General features: G+C 41.5%; 1 protein-coding gene across 1 annotated transcript in view; it reads left to right on the top strand.

Moving 5' to 3' along the window:
- LOC115807152 (transmembrane protein 132C) overlaps positions 1–17,053 on the top strand; it is a 54,350-nt gene that overhangs the window by 11,643 nt on the left and 25,654 nt on the right. Inside the window, exon 3 of the mRNA XM_030768024.1 lies at positions 9,320–9,463. Within this exon, the coding sequence (XP_030623884.1) occupies positions 9,320–9,463 (144 nt within the window). The remainder of the gene's footprint in view (positions 1–9,319; positions 9,464–17,053) is intronic.

Here is a 17,053-nt window from a genome sequence, read left to right as displayed (position 1 = left end):
TCAAATCATTGTTTTATGTTTCGAGACGCTTATGTTTCATCATAAGCATCTCGATTTACAGAGCAACACTATTAAATCAGCCAAACTTTCTCACAGACATTACATTTGAAAAAAAGGGTAACCAGTATTTAAAATGTCAAATACATGCTTTGTGTTGAGAGAGGCAGAGAAAAGGAGAGAGAAAATGAGAGAGGGAGGGAGAAAGGATCTTTCTTGCTCCTTTAGACCAGCACATAGGGACTCACCTCACTGCACCAAGAAGTCCCTACTCACTGGCACGGCTCTGAGGACGTGTGAGTGACAGATAACAACCCTTCAAATCTACACACAGCACTTCTCATTGCCGTGACTTTTATAGAACTACTTCGCTGCTTTGCTCGACGCATGTCACATAGCCTGGTGAAATTTTTTAATTTCAATTGGAGTGAAATTCATTGTTGTTGTTGTTGCTGTTGTTATCAGACTAGTGTGTCGATACGTGATGGTTTTTAGTTCATTTTTTAATGACTGCTCATTTACTCGCTACCTTTTTGCCAGTGTGGACATATTCCTTCAAACCCATTTCCTGTGAATGAAAGGATCATCGGCAAACTAGTCCGTCCGATGTGAAATCAGAGCCTGAGTATCGAGTTAAGTAGCATTGAAAGATGAAGACGACAGAAACTTGAGGCCGCTCTGTAGTGTGCCTGATTTGATCTAAGTCCGTGGATGGCTGGCGTCAGAACCCCTTCCTCATTTGAAGTCTCCAGTATTTTTCTCCACTTCTTTTTTAGGTTTTTTTTTTTTGTCATCTTCACTGCAGAATTTCACTTGTCAGGGTTCAAAACATCTGAAAGCATGCTAAACCTTCCTCAGGCACACTTCATCACAGACGTAGCGTAAAAAAGAAAAGGGAACATCAGTAAAAAGAGAGAGTTAGACCAAAAAAAAAAAAAAAAGTAACTATTGATCACAGCCTGGAATGGCCGGAGTCCTATCCCCACTCAGAAGTGCTATAACTCTCTCTGTCTCCGATAGAAAAGACTAGAACAGTTTTCTATTTCCTTTTAGGACAGGATAATGTTTGATAATGCCCTCTTAACATGTCCTTTTTTTTTTTACATTACGCCTCCAAAAGCAAATATTCTTCTGACATGATATTAGCCTCGTCATTTTGCATTATGATATGATTCGCTATTAAAACACCTCAAGATGCGAATGAACATATTTTAATATATCTTATTAAAACTGTGTTAACTGAAAGATTTGCAAAGCCTGGTTTCAAAGCAGCACATGGTACTTTATAGCTCATAACAGTTTTATGGAGCCAGTAATGATAAGCATGACAAACCACATTCATCCCCAATCTGTGTAAAGACTGGGTTTTACATGTCTGTTGGAAATCATCAGCTTTACCACAATACACTGGATTTACAGAGCATTTTACTTTATCTCATTATCTGCAGTGAAAAAAGCCACAGGGCATCAGCTTCCATGTTACAGCAGAGTGCGAGTGGAAGCTCCCTATTTTACACGGTTATGCTAATCTCATACAGCGTCAAGCAGCTAGCAGCCAAGGTTATGATCAGAGGAGAATCATTAACGCGCTGAATCTGGAACATACTGGGGTGTCATTGTCAGTAAGGATTTTAATCAGTACGAGGTTCAAAGTTATGCTCATGTTCTTCCAGTTGCACGACTGCTTCAACTTTGCCATTCGAGGCAGTCGTCCATCCACCGAGCTGCGGAATAATACATGCGCGGTTAAAGAGAAACTTAGACATAGACGAGAAATAATTTATATCAGGCTAAAGAGAGAATTTAGCAATTCTGTTTGAAACACGTTTGAAATTAGTGCATTAGGTGACTCATATCCTTTGAGTGAAATCCTTCACTTGGTTGCAGGCTACTTCTTTTCTTTTCCTTTTATTTCCTCTGCAGATCCATCTTGAGAAACATCCGCCTACACTTCATGATAATCTTTAACCTTTTACACAAGGTTAGAACCAAAATTTCCTAAATCCTTTTCTGAAAACGGGACTTTTTTTTTTATTATCATACTTTGTCTTTGTCTCCAGTCTTTACATGTGATGTGTTATCCTTTCTGAATCCTGCTCAGTCTTATGACTACATCTTGCAAGTTTAGCTCCTGCGCTGACAGTTTAGCTCTAGAGACTCCGCCAGCTGTTTTCGCAGCCGCTCACGAGCGCCGCATGCACCTTCTTGTCTCAGTGACAGACCTAGGAAAGGCGCTTTGTTCCCATTGATTAGATTGAGCTGCATGCGTCTTCCATCAGTCTCATTAATGGGCTCCATTAGCTGCGCTCTCCAGGCATGTCTTGGGTGAGTTAGGTTGATGGTAAACACAGATGCGCTTGGAGAGACAGGTGACAGTTTTTCTTCCTCAGGGAGCAGTCACACAGTAGTTACACTGGGGACAGGTTTGTGAGTTCATCCCATTTCAGAGATCTCTCTTTCCATCCATCAGCTAATGCCACAGATCATTGGCATAAAAATGCAAAGGAGAGATCTGCCGTAATGTGATCAAAAGATTTGAACAAAATTTCATTTTACTGATGTATTGAGCAGAAGAATGAAACTGCTTATTGCTTTTTAACTGTCTTATGTGTGACAATCCCCTTTTATAATCCTCTGGCATTGAGTCATATTCGATCGTTTGGCTCAGAGCTGATCTACAGAATGTTAGGGGCTTATTTTAAAAACCAAATTACAGAGTTTGTGGATTTGGCATGGCTTTCACAATACGTCAAATATGCTATTCACTCAGCAGGCTACTGTATACTGTTAATGGCATGGTAGTGTTGTTTTAATAGAGGATTCATTATTGGAGACCTCTAAGAATCTATGATAAGTTAAAATACCAGCGCAGCAGCTGTAATTAATTTAGTTCTGCATTAATTATCCAACCGCGTCCAGCAGTGTCAGCACTGTCTTAGGTTAGGACATCCCTCTCATCTCTGTAACAGCATAACTCTGGACTCTTCACCATGCCCTCAACACTTAAAATGTGTGTGTGTGTGTGCGTGTGTGCATCTGCGCGTGCGTGCGTGCGTGTGTGTGTGTGTGTGTGTGTGTGTGTGTGTGCGCGCGCGCATGCGTGTGTGTGTGTGCATGTCTATGCTTATGTGTGTGTGTGTGTGTGCATGCATGTTTTTGTGTGTGAGTCAGTGTGTGTGCGTGTGTTTCTGTCTGTCTGCATGTGTGTGTTTGTTTGCCCTGCATGTGTTTTGTTTATTAGTGTTGGAGAGAGATTGTGGGTGACTACGACAAAGACACTGAATGCTTGACTAGAGATTATCTTTGTCTGGTGAGGACTGCAAATCTGACAATGCTAATCTCCTTTCCCATTTGCCATGTTGTCATGCCCCAGTACATTTAACAAGGCTGATAATGAAGAGAACAGCATCAGACTCATTAATTAGATTAGTGTTCTTATCCACGGATCTGGCCAAGTCCACACTCATCACAGCTCTGCCTTGAATTTTACTCAGCCAAATGTTCTCCACTGATTTCTCGTATCAGATAACCTGACCTGCAAATATCTCACTTTTGTTATTCCTATAATACACTTTTGCCCCGAGCTGCACGAGGTCATTTAGTTCCCATGAGAGCTAGAGCAATGTACGTCAGCCAGACAGCCAAACTCAATCGAGGGAGGATGTTTAGTCTTGATGGGATTCACCTGCCGGGCTGAGGAAAATTAAAGGTGTGCTGCAATGTTAACCAGCTGAATGCAATTTACCTTCTCTGGGCCTTTGGGTAATTTTGTTCAATCTATTTAGCTATTTAATATAAACTTTGGAAATTACATTTTTTTCCCCCTTTTTTCACGCACACGTCTTGTGTTTAGAGTCTACAATGTGCTTAGCTTTTGTGGACTGAGGCAAACTTCTGGATTAAGTTATGAAAGGAGTACGGTAGCATAATATTTGAATGGTACATTCACTTGAGGACGGGGTATTTTAGTAACGCTTTGCATTACACTGGATATGTATTCTTGCGTAACATATTCTCTAATGGTCGATGATTACTCTGTAATACTGCACCATCAAACAGGGATTAAGTATTTATTGTTGCATATCATTCAAAGTAACAGCTACTGTTTGGTAGCGAGACCGAAAAGGCCACCAAACTGTTGTTGTCCTTTGATATATGTGTGAGAAATCCATGTGACATTTGTGAGCACCGTAGTGTGAGGTAAATGCAATGAATGCTATGTGTAAAGTGAGGTTATGCTTGGTTCTTACAGGTACTGTGCTGCTGAGGGACATGTCTGATATTCTGTATTTTCAAGGGTCTGTTTCTGTGTATCGTGTGGATCTGTAAGGTGGGGATGGTCACTCTTTCATTTACCTCCTCTAAAGGTCAGCTTTGTCCAGGAGCTGATTCAAACTGTCACTATAATCAGATAGCTGTGAGAGGGTTTTTGAAAGAGTCTTCTCCATTCTCCACCAAGAATCCCTCTCCTTCTCTCTCTCTTTCTCTCTCTGTTTATCTCTGTCTGTCTGTCTGTGCGTCCGTCTGTCCATCTCGCTCTCTCTCTTTCTCTGTCTGTCTGTCTGTCTCTCCCTGTCTCTCTCTCTCTCTCAGGCTCTGAGGGCCTGTTGAATCTGCATGCGCCTGAAGATTCATTCTTACTCTTATTCCTCTTCTCTTATTCCTCATTCATGATTCTGGGATGCCTCTTGAATTCCCGCCCTCTGTTATAGTCTAAGGTAGTGAGTGCTAAGGTAGTGAGAAACTTTATCTTTCTTCTGGTGGAAGAAGTCACAGAGACCAAAAAATGAGTTATTTTCTCCTCTTGAGACCTGGTTTGAACCCCTGCCATGAACCAAAAGCAACCAACCTATTTCTAAGACAAATAAACTTAGCAATATTGTGCTTTTGTTACTGTGTTGCTTGGCCTAACTGCTTTCATTGGGGCAGCCAGTGTGTTAATCACTTCCAGCATGTGAGTGGAGAGGGGTTCGGAAGATCCCATTCAGGTGAATGATCCGTATGATGGAGGCAGCTCTGAGGTGATAAATAGCCAAAACAGAAGCCGGCTTTTCTCGTAAAGACTCTGACTGGATAACACTGACCGCTCCCCGAGTTTTCAAACGTCGTTCAAGGCATTGTTGAAAAGCTGTACAAAAGAACTCCTCTCACTGTTGGAATCACTGATAAAGCAAGTCGTGTACAATTATGATCCACGAAGGAGAGAGATGTGCTGCTCGGTTAATTAATGGAAAAAGAGACGGGGTAGCATCTAACACTGTTTATTCAGATTAACAATCAAGACGACCACAGAGACTGATCATTGAAAATGTTTGTCCTCAAAAAAAATCAGCTGAGTTCTTATTCTGCCCCCGCAGTTCTAATTATTTGTTAGCTGTTGCTTACGATATTGCCTTGCCTAAAAAATAGAGAAAAGAATATGAAAATAAAATCTGCTAAATTTTACATAATATAATATATTGGAAGATATATGCTTGCGCATATATTCTCAGAGTTATTAAATACGATCAAATCAAACACTTTGATAAATTTGGAACTTTCAAAAGAGGCATCGCTAGCTTTAATTCATTACAAAATACATTCAGTCCTTTTAAAATAGCAACACTTGGGGGTACATCTGGTTAATTGTTTTTAACTTTAAAAGCTATTAAAAATCTAACCGAGTTCTTCTTTCTTTCTTTGAGACTCTAATTCTTCTCTCATTAAAAATGCACTGCTTGATATCGGATTTCTCTGACAGTTCGTATTCCATGCGAGGTGCATACGTCTCTTAGTGGCTCTCTCTTCCTTGGAGACCTGGGGTTGCTTACCTATGTTGTCTGTCGAGAGCTGCTAATGGTTAGATATCCTAATGATGCGGTTCACAGTAGATTCAACAACAGTCTCTTACTCGGTAATGCCAGAGTTGGCTGTGGACCTTAAGCCTAAGCCAGCACGCGGAGATCCACTCCCTCCTTTAGTTCTGCGGGCACGTTTTTTGGGAGCCTGTCTCTCTCAATCTCAGCCCGCAGTCAGAGAAGAGACGGATCCTTCCCTTCCACTCAGACAGGCTTTACATCAAGCCATTTGCCTCCTGCCATCAGAGCAGAGATCTTTATAAAAGCCTCCATTTTAATTCCCCCTCCCCTTTATCTCTCCGCTTTGGCATGGATGGCTACTGTCTCACCAGAAACAATTTTTCCACTTACTGCCATGCAAGCTTTGAAGGATCCATTAAAAAAATAAGCTAATGTCTTTGTGCGTTTCCGTGAAGTCAGTTAATCCCGTGGCAGGGATGTTTTTTTTTTTTTTTTTTTTTCCCCACACACGTTGTGTTTTATAATGATATTATATTAACTGCTATAATGAGATGACATGAGGGATTTTTTTTTTTTTCAGCCGAGCATGGTGAAGCCCCACCAAGCTTCTAAAGTGAGACGTTATCCCAGTACGTGTTCCACATCTTTAAATTTAGTTTATTTGTTTACAATTTATTTTATGTCTGTTATGAACTTCAAAACACAATGTCTACTAATTCATTTACTAAGTCTCTTCCAGCAATTAAATGCCATTTTAGTAGTGCTGGGGTAATCATTGCCTAGGGTTGGCTCTCTTGGCCCAATTAAACTTCCAGGCGTGTGTGTGGGTGTGCGCGCGTGTGTGTGTGTTTCTCTTTCTCTCTCTTGCTCTCTCTCTCCCTCTGTGTGCATGCGTGCGTGTGTGTGTGTGTGTGTGTGTGTGTGTATGTGAGGCATTCGTTTCACATGCAGAGAGATTAGTGTGGTCTCTTGGGGTGGATGGTGCAGGTGTTGGAGTAAAGCCAGTCTTCTCAGTCTCTGCTGTCTCTCTGTGTAGTTGCTCTCTCAGTGAAATGCACTGAAGCTAAGCCATCAAGTATCTGACTAGCAGCACTGAGATAGCTCTCACAAAAGGACAAAGAAGAGTGGACACCAGTTATACCAGCCTTTCTATCTCCTCGGCGTGGAGCACGGTGTAACCTACCTAAATGCCTAAAGACTGAAGCTAATTTTTTGTTGTTTAGGAAGAGACCTAATAAGATTTGAGCGAAATGCGGTGAACAGAGGGAAATAATATAGTAATTTCTCTGCAATGTCAGAACTTGCTCCTCTGTCTTTGCCCTTTGCAGTGAGCATGTCATGATCAATATTGGATATGAGACAATCATTAATATTTCCTCTTTTTTACCTCCCCTTCCCATCCCCTTGTACCTAAAGGAAGATCAAACAAACGTCCAGGGAAGAGGTTAATTTGATTAGCGTGTCCCGGCCAAACCAAAGGCGTAGTCACTTTGTGAGATGAATTGACAATCTATAAGTATTTGCTGTTTGGGGCTCTGTGTATGTGCATGTATGTAAGGGGGGGGTAAAAAACAAAACAAAACAACAACATATAATGTAATGATGCTATTGTGCGTTTTTCTTTTTTTTTCATTCTCTCTGTTTCATAATGCCTTTGCAACAAGGGAATTGAGTCATATAACTTCTGAGTGCTGGAAGTGCTTTGACGGCCTGTCACAGCCCTGACAGATCCACTCTATACGTTATTAAAATCCATCAGAGAGAAGTCACCTCTTCCTCAGGCCCCAGTGACACTCCTATCACATCGGTAAATACTAATTTCACTGAAACTAGGGTTATTTCCCATGTAATGAGCTGACACACGTCTATGTGCTGATGCATAAGAATTAGAGCCTCCTCTTTTAAATTGGTTTCCCTTTATGTTCTGTCTCTCCACAGAAATCATATTAAACAAACCAATCTCATTCAAAATCTGCCATTGCTTAATTAACCCCTCATCCTTATATTCCCTTGGATCTACTTTAATTTGTATTTCACCCAAATGAGGGCGAGTTCTCTCGATGCACATATGTTTATTTCTGTGTGGGTTGTTTATTCGTGTGAGCGTATGTGCGTGTGTGTCTGTGTGTGTGTGTGTGTGTCTGTGTGTGTGTGTGTGTCTGTGTGTTGATTTGCTGAAATGTATTCATTTTTTTTTTTATTCTTATTTTTTTTTTTTTTTTTCGTATAGAAGCATATGTGCACTTGATGCATGCCTGAACTTTATAAGAGAAAGGCCGTGTTTACCATTAAAATAAATAAATAAATAAATAAATACATAGTTTAATCTTTGTCTATCTAAAGGCCTGTGGTCCAGTTATTACTGTTGCAGCTCCTGCTCTCTGATAAGATGAAAAGAAACATACAGAGACATGAGATGGAAGACTTCTCCGCACCGGGAGCGCTTTGTCGTATCATTATCATCTCTAATGTCCAAACTCTCTCCCTACGTTAGAAGCCTTTAGCTCCTTCGGAGTTGAGCGGGTGCAGTCTGTTCCAGTTTTTTTTTTTTTATTTTATAAATTTCCCTGCATTCCATTCGCTCTCTCTCTCTCTCTCTCTCTCTCTCTCTCTCTCTCTCTCTCTTTCTCTCTTTCTCTCCCTCTCTCTCTCTCTCTCTCTCTCTCTCTCGCTGCCTGTTTTTTTTTTCTTAAGTACTAGAAGCTTCTCCTCCTACCGATGCTGATGAATTTTTCTTTTCTGAAACATTCCAAGTTTTGTGTGGCATGGACATCAAGCGAACCAATTTCTCTGAAATGTGCCGTCTGAAAAAGGCTCCAGATGTATCAATTTAATTTTTCTGTGACAAGATAAAGAATAAATGAACGAAAAGCGGAGTGGAGAATTTGCTCGATTTTTCCTCTCTGGCTACTCTATCCCCATATGTGGTCATGGCAGGAGACGAACTGAAAACGCACATAATGTTCCCAGAGAATAAAACAGCAGTCACTGTGGTAATTATGAAAATAACTATGTAGTGTAGAGTACTTTGGGATCATTCAGGCTTGATACACTGCAAATTATCTTCAGTAAATATGGGGGACGTAGCCACAACCCCCGGTGGAGAAAGAAAGTTGATTATCCACATTAAGCCTGATACAATCTATAGGGGTTTGGATGAGGGAAGAAACAGTGAAGTGATGACTACAAGTTCTGGGGCACTCACATCTAGCAGCATCTTGAGCGCAATTCAGCTGGTAAGGCCTTTTTTTTCGTAACTGTGTACTGCAGTCAGTTATATTGGTCCCTACAGAGAGAATTTTACATGCGAGGGGGTTTCAGAATATTTGCAGCAGAAATGTAAGATATATATTGTGTATAGAAAAACACAATGTTGATATGTTGTGTGTGTGTGTGTGTGTGTGTGTTTTTTCTGAAGGAACTGTACCTTTGATTCCGGTATTCTGTGAACAAAACCAGCTGAGCTGAGCTGAGCTGAGTTTGTTTGTGATGATAACCTGTTTTTTTTTGTTGCTTTTGGTCAGGGTGAAGTTGAAAGATGGCGTGGCGTTTCTGGGTGCCCGGGCCAGTAACCCGGTGCAGTGGACAGTGAGTCAGGATGTTAGGAGAGAGGGACACCGTGTGGTCACCCTTCACTGCCGCAGAAAGGACTCCGGCTACGGACAGAGGTCAGTGACACTTCCACTATCAGTCTCTACTTATCTTTATTCTTCCTCTCTCTCTCTCTCTCTCTCTCTCTCTCTCTCTCTCTCTTTCTCTCTCTCTCTGTCTCACATTAAGAAAAAATACCAGGTAACAACAGGGAAAGAAATGCTTTTTTTTTTTAATTCAGAGAAGCAACCTTTAATACAACATTTTTTCTAGCTTGGGTGGATGTGTTCAATATTTATATCTGAACTTGTCACCCAAGCCAGAATCATGGCAGATTCAGAATTCTAAGCAGTCACATACATACTTTACATGCTTTAATACCCAAAATAAGTGTGTCCAAAAGGTAGTTTACTTGTAGACTCACTAAGGATATGATTCTTAATCTTGTTGCTTGTAAATCAAATTCAGATGTTGAGATGTTTCACGAGTACTCTCTGTCCATTTTTTTTTTTTTTGACCAGTCCCCCATAATCTCGTTCCTCTCATGCTATGTCTGTTAGAGGGATTAGTCGACTGGTCTTGCGCCTTGTTGATTGACAGCTGTGCTCTGTTCACTTATAGGGTCTCCATCTCCTTCAGGGTTCTTCCCTGGTGGCATTTACATACGTAAATTAATCTCATGAATAAGCAAAACCCATTCCCCCCTTCTGAATAAAGGGGAAGAAACCTTCTGCAGTGTTAATAAAGTCAAGATCTTTATGCTTTACGTTTTCACGTCAAATTGCAAATACTTTTTTTTTTTGACGTGTGTCGGTTTATAGATTACGTTCACAGGAGGTAAGGAAGCAAACATTATGAGGAAGGCTTGAAGCCATCATGCAGTCATCTTATGTTGAAAGAAGAAAAATTAGGAACATTAAACAAATTTGCTGCTTTGCCTCCGGTGTAGCATATAAATCATATTCCAATAAAGTGCTATTATCTGATTTTTTTTTTTTTCTTCTTTCCCTGAAATTCCTTTTGTACCTAATGCATGGATGTCATAAAAAAAGATGTCCTTGTGGCTCTGACATGCTTTACTTAAGGGAAATTCTAGTCAGGGGTGACCTAAATAATTTTGTTTTTAGTACACTGGGTTTATTGAACTTTTGTGATTCAAGCTTAAGGGTTAAGTCATTTATAACAGAGTCATAATTATTTATGTAATTAACCAGTGCAATCCACCTCTCAATTCATAGGAGTTTTGTTAAATCTCACCTCTCCATGAAACAACTGAAGCCAATAGACTTTGCATACCCCATAATTCATAATAGCTACAGTACCACCCTCACTGAAATATAGCTTGGGAAACTGTTACTCTCCTTGGCTGTGACACTCAACAAGGATGACTTCGGAAACTGCATAAGTGCCGGATATCGTCTGAGCGTCTTCCCTAAATGTGGTAAACTGCGGAAATAGAGTCAAAATAATGGGAAAACAGTCAAAAAAGAGACCCCTTACCAGCAACCGCCAGCAGAGAGCCCATTGCATTGTTATGATTCAGAGATTAGCTTGCGCGAAGCAGTCCTTCATGCTAGTTCCCTCCCACGGAGAGGCAGCTCCTGTAATGACCAACAGTATTTCAGCTCCTCTCTCTCTCTTTCTCTACCATGTCACTAATGAGACCCTGAAATATCTGGCCCTTTTACTTTTAGATGGTTGTCTAAAAGATATTCCGTCAGATCACTGCCAGGTACCAGGGGCTTGAAGCAGTCTCCGGTTTCTTTGAGCTTTCTTGTTGTGTTTTCTGTTTCTGTCACCCTTAAGGGAGGGTAACCATGTCCAGGAATGATTTACAGTGTCATCCGTTGTCCCTTCTCTCTTAGATCTTTTGCGGCGTTTAAAAATGAACTGATCGGCGGTGGTATAGGTTTTTTTTTTTTGTTTTTTGTTTTTTGCCTGCGCAGAGAATATTGGAGGTAATGGCTATAGTTGAGAAGAATGTCCTGAAATGTGTGTAGTTTTCAGTGTTTACTTTCTGAAGAACATTTCCCTTTTGAATCGTTTCAGAACACTGAGTCTCATTTAGGAGTGCCCCAATGCTGAGATAAAACAAAGATGAACTGCCTGAAAGAAATTGTATCATAACAACAAACAAGATTTCACTGACTCTCCCCAGTGAAAATCAAAATCTCCATGTCGTCTCTGTCTGGCAGCAGATGATTTTACTACAGGATTACATATAGAAAAAAAAATTTGAAGAATCTTTTTACAGTCTTTTAAAACTATCTAAAACTATCACTTACTGTGTTCCAATGTTCTTTAAAGCCTCTGTCTCTCCCGCTCTCTCTTTCTCTCTCTCTCTCTCTCTCTCTATCTCACACACACACACACACACACACACACACCCCATCTCTATCTCTGTGTTTCTCTCACACATGCTCCACCCTGTCGTTACCTCTCGCTCCTGTTTCATTTTGCTGTGCTGCGCATGATTTTTTCTCCCCATATCCCTCTCAAACGGTGTGTGAAATGAGAGGATCAGTTCCTTCTGGAAGAGCAGGTGCACTACCAATGAATCCCTCATGCGGAATCCGGGACCCGAGTGCCTGAACGGGCCTATCACAACCAAACCCGGGCTCTCCACATCAGAACCAAAACACAACATCTATCTCAAACAACCAAAGCATATTTCAGAATCCAATTCATAATGTATATTTCTTTGCTGTTCCGTCTTCAAACTGGAGGAGCAAATTCTTGATTTTACATGATTTTTAAACCTGTGGTTTCAAAGGCTATGTCTGTTTGTCATGGGAGTGGCTCAGCTGGTGCAGAGTATGTGTGTGTGTGTGTGTGTGTGTGTGTGCGCTCTGTTGTGTGCTGGTATTTTGTGCATTGCACTCTTATTGATTTAACAGCAGGAATGGTGGTACTGCTGAGCTAGTTGGAGCGACAGAGCGCTGTCTGTCTAATCCCAGTCCATGGCTCAGCTCAATGGGCCACACTGTAATCCCTCGGCTGTCGGGCGGCAGCCTGGAAAGACCAGGATGATTCCCATCTTAAGGCCGTAACACGATACACTTCTGTTGCTCTATTTATTCTTTTCATTGACGCTCTGTAGGGGGGATTAGATTGAGCTGTCTCGTTTTTTGTTTTTGTTTTTGTTTTTTGTTTTTTTATTTTATTTTATTTTATTTGTCTCCTCTTCTCTCTCACTGATGCTCAGTCAACAGAAAGGTGTGATGTCAGGTGAACAAAACCATTGTCTTCATATTCTTCTCTTTGCTTCTGGCCCATCAAAAAGGCTTTGACCGTCCAGGCCAACATTTTTACTGGTCCTGTTTGTCGTTTTAACGAGACTAGCCCCTTGTTATTTGGAATTGGCTCGACTAAAAGGCAAAGCCGAGTGCTTTGTAGTTCTTATGTTTTTCTTACTTCGTGAAGTCTAAGTCTGACTTGATATTGATGTGCTTTGTTTGGACCTGAATGAAATGGCAACAGTATGTAGTATGTTATTTGAGGTATTTGCAAAGTTCCACAGTGATGTTCTTGTAACCTTAAATTGACATCTTTTTTTTTTTTTTTTTTAAAAAAAGCACCTCACACTGATCTGTGATGTTCAACAGCTTTAAGAAATCAGAGAAAGATTTGTTTGATTGTAGATTCCCTGAGTTTCCCCAGGAGTCTTCCATTTGAATTCGAAACATGCCTGTGAGAGAGTCCATCTGTCAGGCATCTCTGCCTGCTTGTGTTTTGATAAGAAATCTCTTAAAGCTGGTGAATTCAAGATGAGGAATGAGGAACAGCAAAAGACACACAAACACACCACCAAACACACACAGACACACACAAACACAAACACACACACACACACACAAACACACAGACACACACACACACAAAAAAACAATTCACTTGCATTCTAAATTCTAAAATTAAGCTCCAGATATCATCTGTCTAGCATCTGTCTAGAGTTTTACGAAGCAACTTTTCCGTATAATGTCAGTTGCACGTAACACAGTGGGTGTGAATATACTAATACAGAGCTATTTTTCATGTTTGTGTGGCATGAGTGTCCTTTCTGCATTATTTCATTAAAGCAGAGTGTCTGGATGATCTAATGAGACTGCTGACCCAAAGTTGACCCCCTGACCGGACCCTTGTTCTTACCCCCCACCTCTCCACCTCATTAATCTCCCAAGGACAAATGGAAGGCTTCCTGTGCTCCTGTGCGGCTCTGTGGAAAGCACCACCCCGCAGGTCGGAGTTTCATTGAGCGCTGGTAATAACTGCTCTTAACTAACCCCGACTCTATCACCGCAGACAGTACGTGGCCACGGCGAGGGCATTCAGCCAGAGAGAAAAAGTGAGAGAGCTGACTCCTATTTACTCTTCCTTTTTTTGTTTTTGTTTTGTCTAAAGCTACTCTCATATTTGACATATTTCTCTTTATGCGGTGGTCAAGGAGAAACCTCTCTGATTATTTTTAATCCTGTATCACTGCGATGCTATGATTAGTTTATTATCCTAACACCAAATTAGATATGTATGTAGATATGTGTGTCCTGTTTGCCAGACACGGGGACGCAGACATTGCTCCGTGTACTGACGATGGCTTGCTTCCTCCCTGAGGGCAGACGCAGTCTCCAAATCGACTCTTGTCCTTTACCAGGAACTGTTTGACCCTCTAAATATTGGCTGGGTTAACTCCTCAGTCCTGTAAGTTGTGTAAAACTAAATACAATCATCCATCGCCGGTGTAATTGCGTCAAACTTCTGAATGGATTTCCTTGCTTATGAGCGCAATATTTGTTATTGGATTCCCTAACTGCTGTGTGCTTTAAAGATCGCTGGAGTCGAACGCCCTTCAAGTTCATAGAGAGACTCATTTCTGAGTCACTTTTGGAGGTCTCTGTTTGTATGTGTGTGTACTGTACACAGAGGGCTTTGTTAGTCGCTGCCGTCGATATGCAGAACTGAGGAAGGCTGGGATTAAATTGCCACCCTGGATCTCTCCCCTTATGTCTTATCACATGAGGCCAGCCTGGCCTCTCTGACAACCTTTCCTCCTGACTGCAGGCTCTGTTTGTGGCAAAGCAGCCATCAGCTCTTATGCTGCAGACTCCGATAAAGCTGGAGAGAGAGAGAGAGAGAGAGAGAGAGAGAGAGAGAGGGGAGCGGGTAAGAGGGGACGAGAGTTTGAGGGTGCATGAGGAGGTGAGCTGCCATGGCCAAAAAGCCCTGTAGTGGAGATGAGAGGAGAGGAGAGGAGAGGCGATGCCATGGAAAAGGGTTTATTCCCACATTCTCTCAGGGCTTTGGAAAAGTGGGTGGAATCAATCATGCTGAGAGATTAAAATAGTTCTATTACATTAAAAGGAGGGTGGGCCATTTTCTAGATTTTCATTAATGATGACAGAGGCTGTAAATAAATCAGGTTTTTGTTTTATTATTGCATAGGCTTTGCCTCCCCCTATAACGGCTCGTTTATGATTACGTAACTGCGCAAGGCCACGAAAAACACATTTAAGATTCATACGCCACTCCACCAAATTAAATAACGTGTGATCGATGCCTTAGATCCATCTAACGATCGTACTCATGCCGGCATGCTTTACAAATTCCCCTTTTTATCAGGGATGAGAACTTGTCATCCCTGCATTAGGGCATGTGTGAAGATGTACATAAATAATCTAAAAATAATTACAGACACCAACACAGAAAAAAAACAGCAAACAGCTGATATGCATTTACATGAGTTTGATTTTGGTCAAACTGCAAATATATAAAATGGACTAATTTATCAGTGTAGCTAGTGAAGAAGAGAGGTCCGTGTACATACAAAGAATGCAAAGGAGGTTACACAAAAACATGCTCGCACGCGCACACACACACACACACACACACACACACACACACACATAATGGTCCAAAATTCTAACCTATCGCTGGTGGAGAGTAATTAGTCAAATTAGGGCTGAGAGATAATCAAAAGTGTCAATCTCCTGGAGGGTCCAGCACTAGCTGATGAGTGGCTCTTTTTTTAAGGGGTTACCTCGACTGGTCTGGTCATTAAAATTTCCTCATCAGCCAGATGCTCTGAGTTGTACTTAAAAACTGGATTGCACTTTGGACTCTTTGATTTAAGACTAATTTAATGTCTTGGATATGAGTCCGTTGGCCTTGGGCTTAAAGCCCAAGTTGATTGGATGTCAGTGTTGGTGGATTAGAGTAAAATAGGGCCTTGGTCTTCCTGTAAATTGGGGGGGGGGGGGCTGGGGGTGGATCATAGACAGACATATCATTGACAGACCCATGGCTGTTCACTGATGAATATGTCTGCATATGATCAGCATTCAGATTAGCAATGACCCAAGACCGGGTAAAAGGAGGGTGTCCAAAGCGACCACTGTAATGATTTTGTGCTTTGAGGACAGGAGGAGCGGTGTTTATTTTCATTGCCGTTTCCTGATTAAACTCTGCCTCGTATGTTTATCCAGTGCCGACATGATCTGGTTTGCTGTCATAAGACATCCACGCTGTGATATATTAAAGCGTCTCTCTTTCACTACGCTCAGGGGCCATTTCCATATAAACATCCAGCTTTCAACTGCTTTTTTTGTCCCATGATGAATAAAGGAAAGTGCTTGAAATTCTCTCATATGTGTGGGTCCCCCCCCCCCCCCCCCCCCATACAATGCCTTAAGCCAGTATTACCATATTCAGAGAACAATCCATCAATTTGGGTTAAATTCTACATGCCATTTGCCAGCTATGTACACATTCATAATGAGCTTCTGAAAATGGGGTAGCAGTACGCTAGTGCTGCAGAAATCTGCATACTCCGACTGCACAACCCCAAATTACATTTGACTTTCCATGAACACATTAATCAGAGTGGAAATAGCTCTGTTTTCCTTTTGTGCGTGTGTGTGTGTGTGTGTGTGTGCACGCGCGCGCGCGTGTGTGTGTGTGTGTGTGTGTGTGTGTGTGTGTGTGTGTGTGTGTGTGCACGCGCGCGTGTGTGTGTACGTGTGTGTGTGCGTGTGCATGTATACATGTGCGTGTGTGTAAGTGTGTGTGTGTGCACGTGTTAGACATGTGTGTGGGACGTGTGATGTGTTACAGAAAATGTATTCCTCACTGGCGTAAACCTCACCTTTTCAGCCGCTGTTGAGGCTGGACAGCCCTCTGTCTCTCCAGAATAAGTGACATTAAGGGCCAGTTGTCTGGCATTTACAGTCAGCTACATCTCACTGCTGGGCTCAGAAGATGTAATCTAAATGATATTTTAAGAACCTCTGTCCTGAGACGGCAGATGAGATTGCTTTGCAAGAACGATATGAGTACTTAGAGTTTAGCCAAGAATAGATTTGTTGGTTGAGCTCCAAATGCAAACCCTCTCTGTAACATATGCCACTTAAGCGAATTTAACATAAAAAATCCATTTGTACGGTAAGAAAAGAAAACTACAAAAAACTAGATGCGACTTGCTAAACGCACGGCTTTCTCGGATGTCTGAGATTTTTTCTCAATGAAGCATGTAGTGTGATCAACTAGAGTTTACATGTAGGAAAATTCAGAGTCAGGCAAACATTTCAGACTTGACTGAGCATCCCAAGCAGGGTGCCTCAGTGAATCAATACCAATCAGATTGCAGACCAGTTCCTGCTTCTCAGACTCGACAT

This window comes from Chanos chanos, chromosome 3 (genome assembly GCF_902362185.1).
Source record: "Chanos chanos chromosome 3, fChaCha1.1, whole genome shotgun sequence".
Lineage (NCBI taxonomy): Eukaryota > Metazoa > Chordata > Actinopteri > Gonorynchiformes > Chanidae > Chanos > Chanos chanos.
Note: the sequence above shows the minus strand (reverse complement) of the source record. Positions and strands in the feature narration are given on the sequence as shown.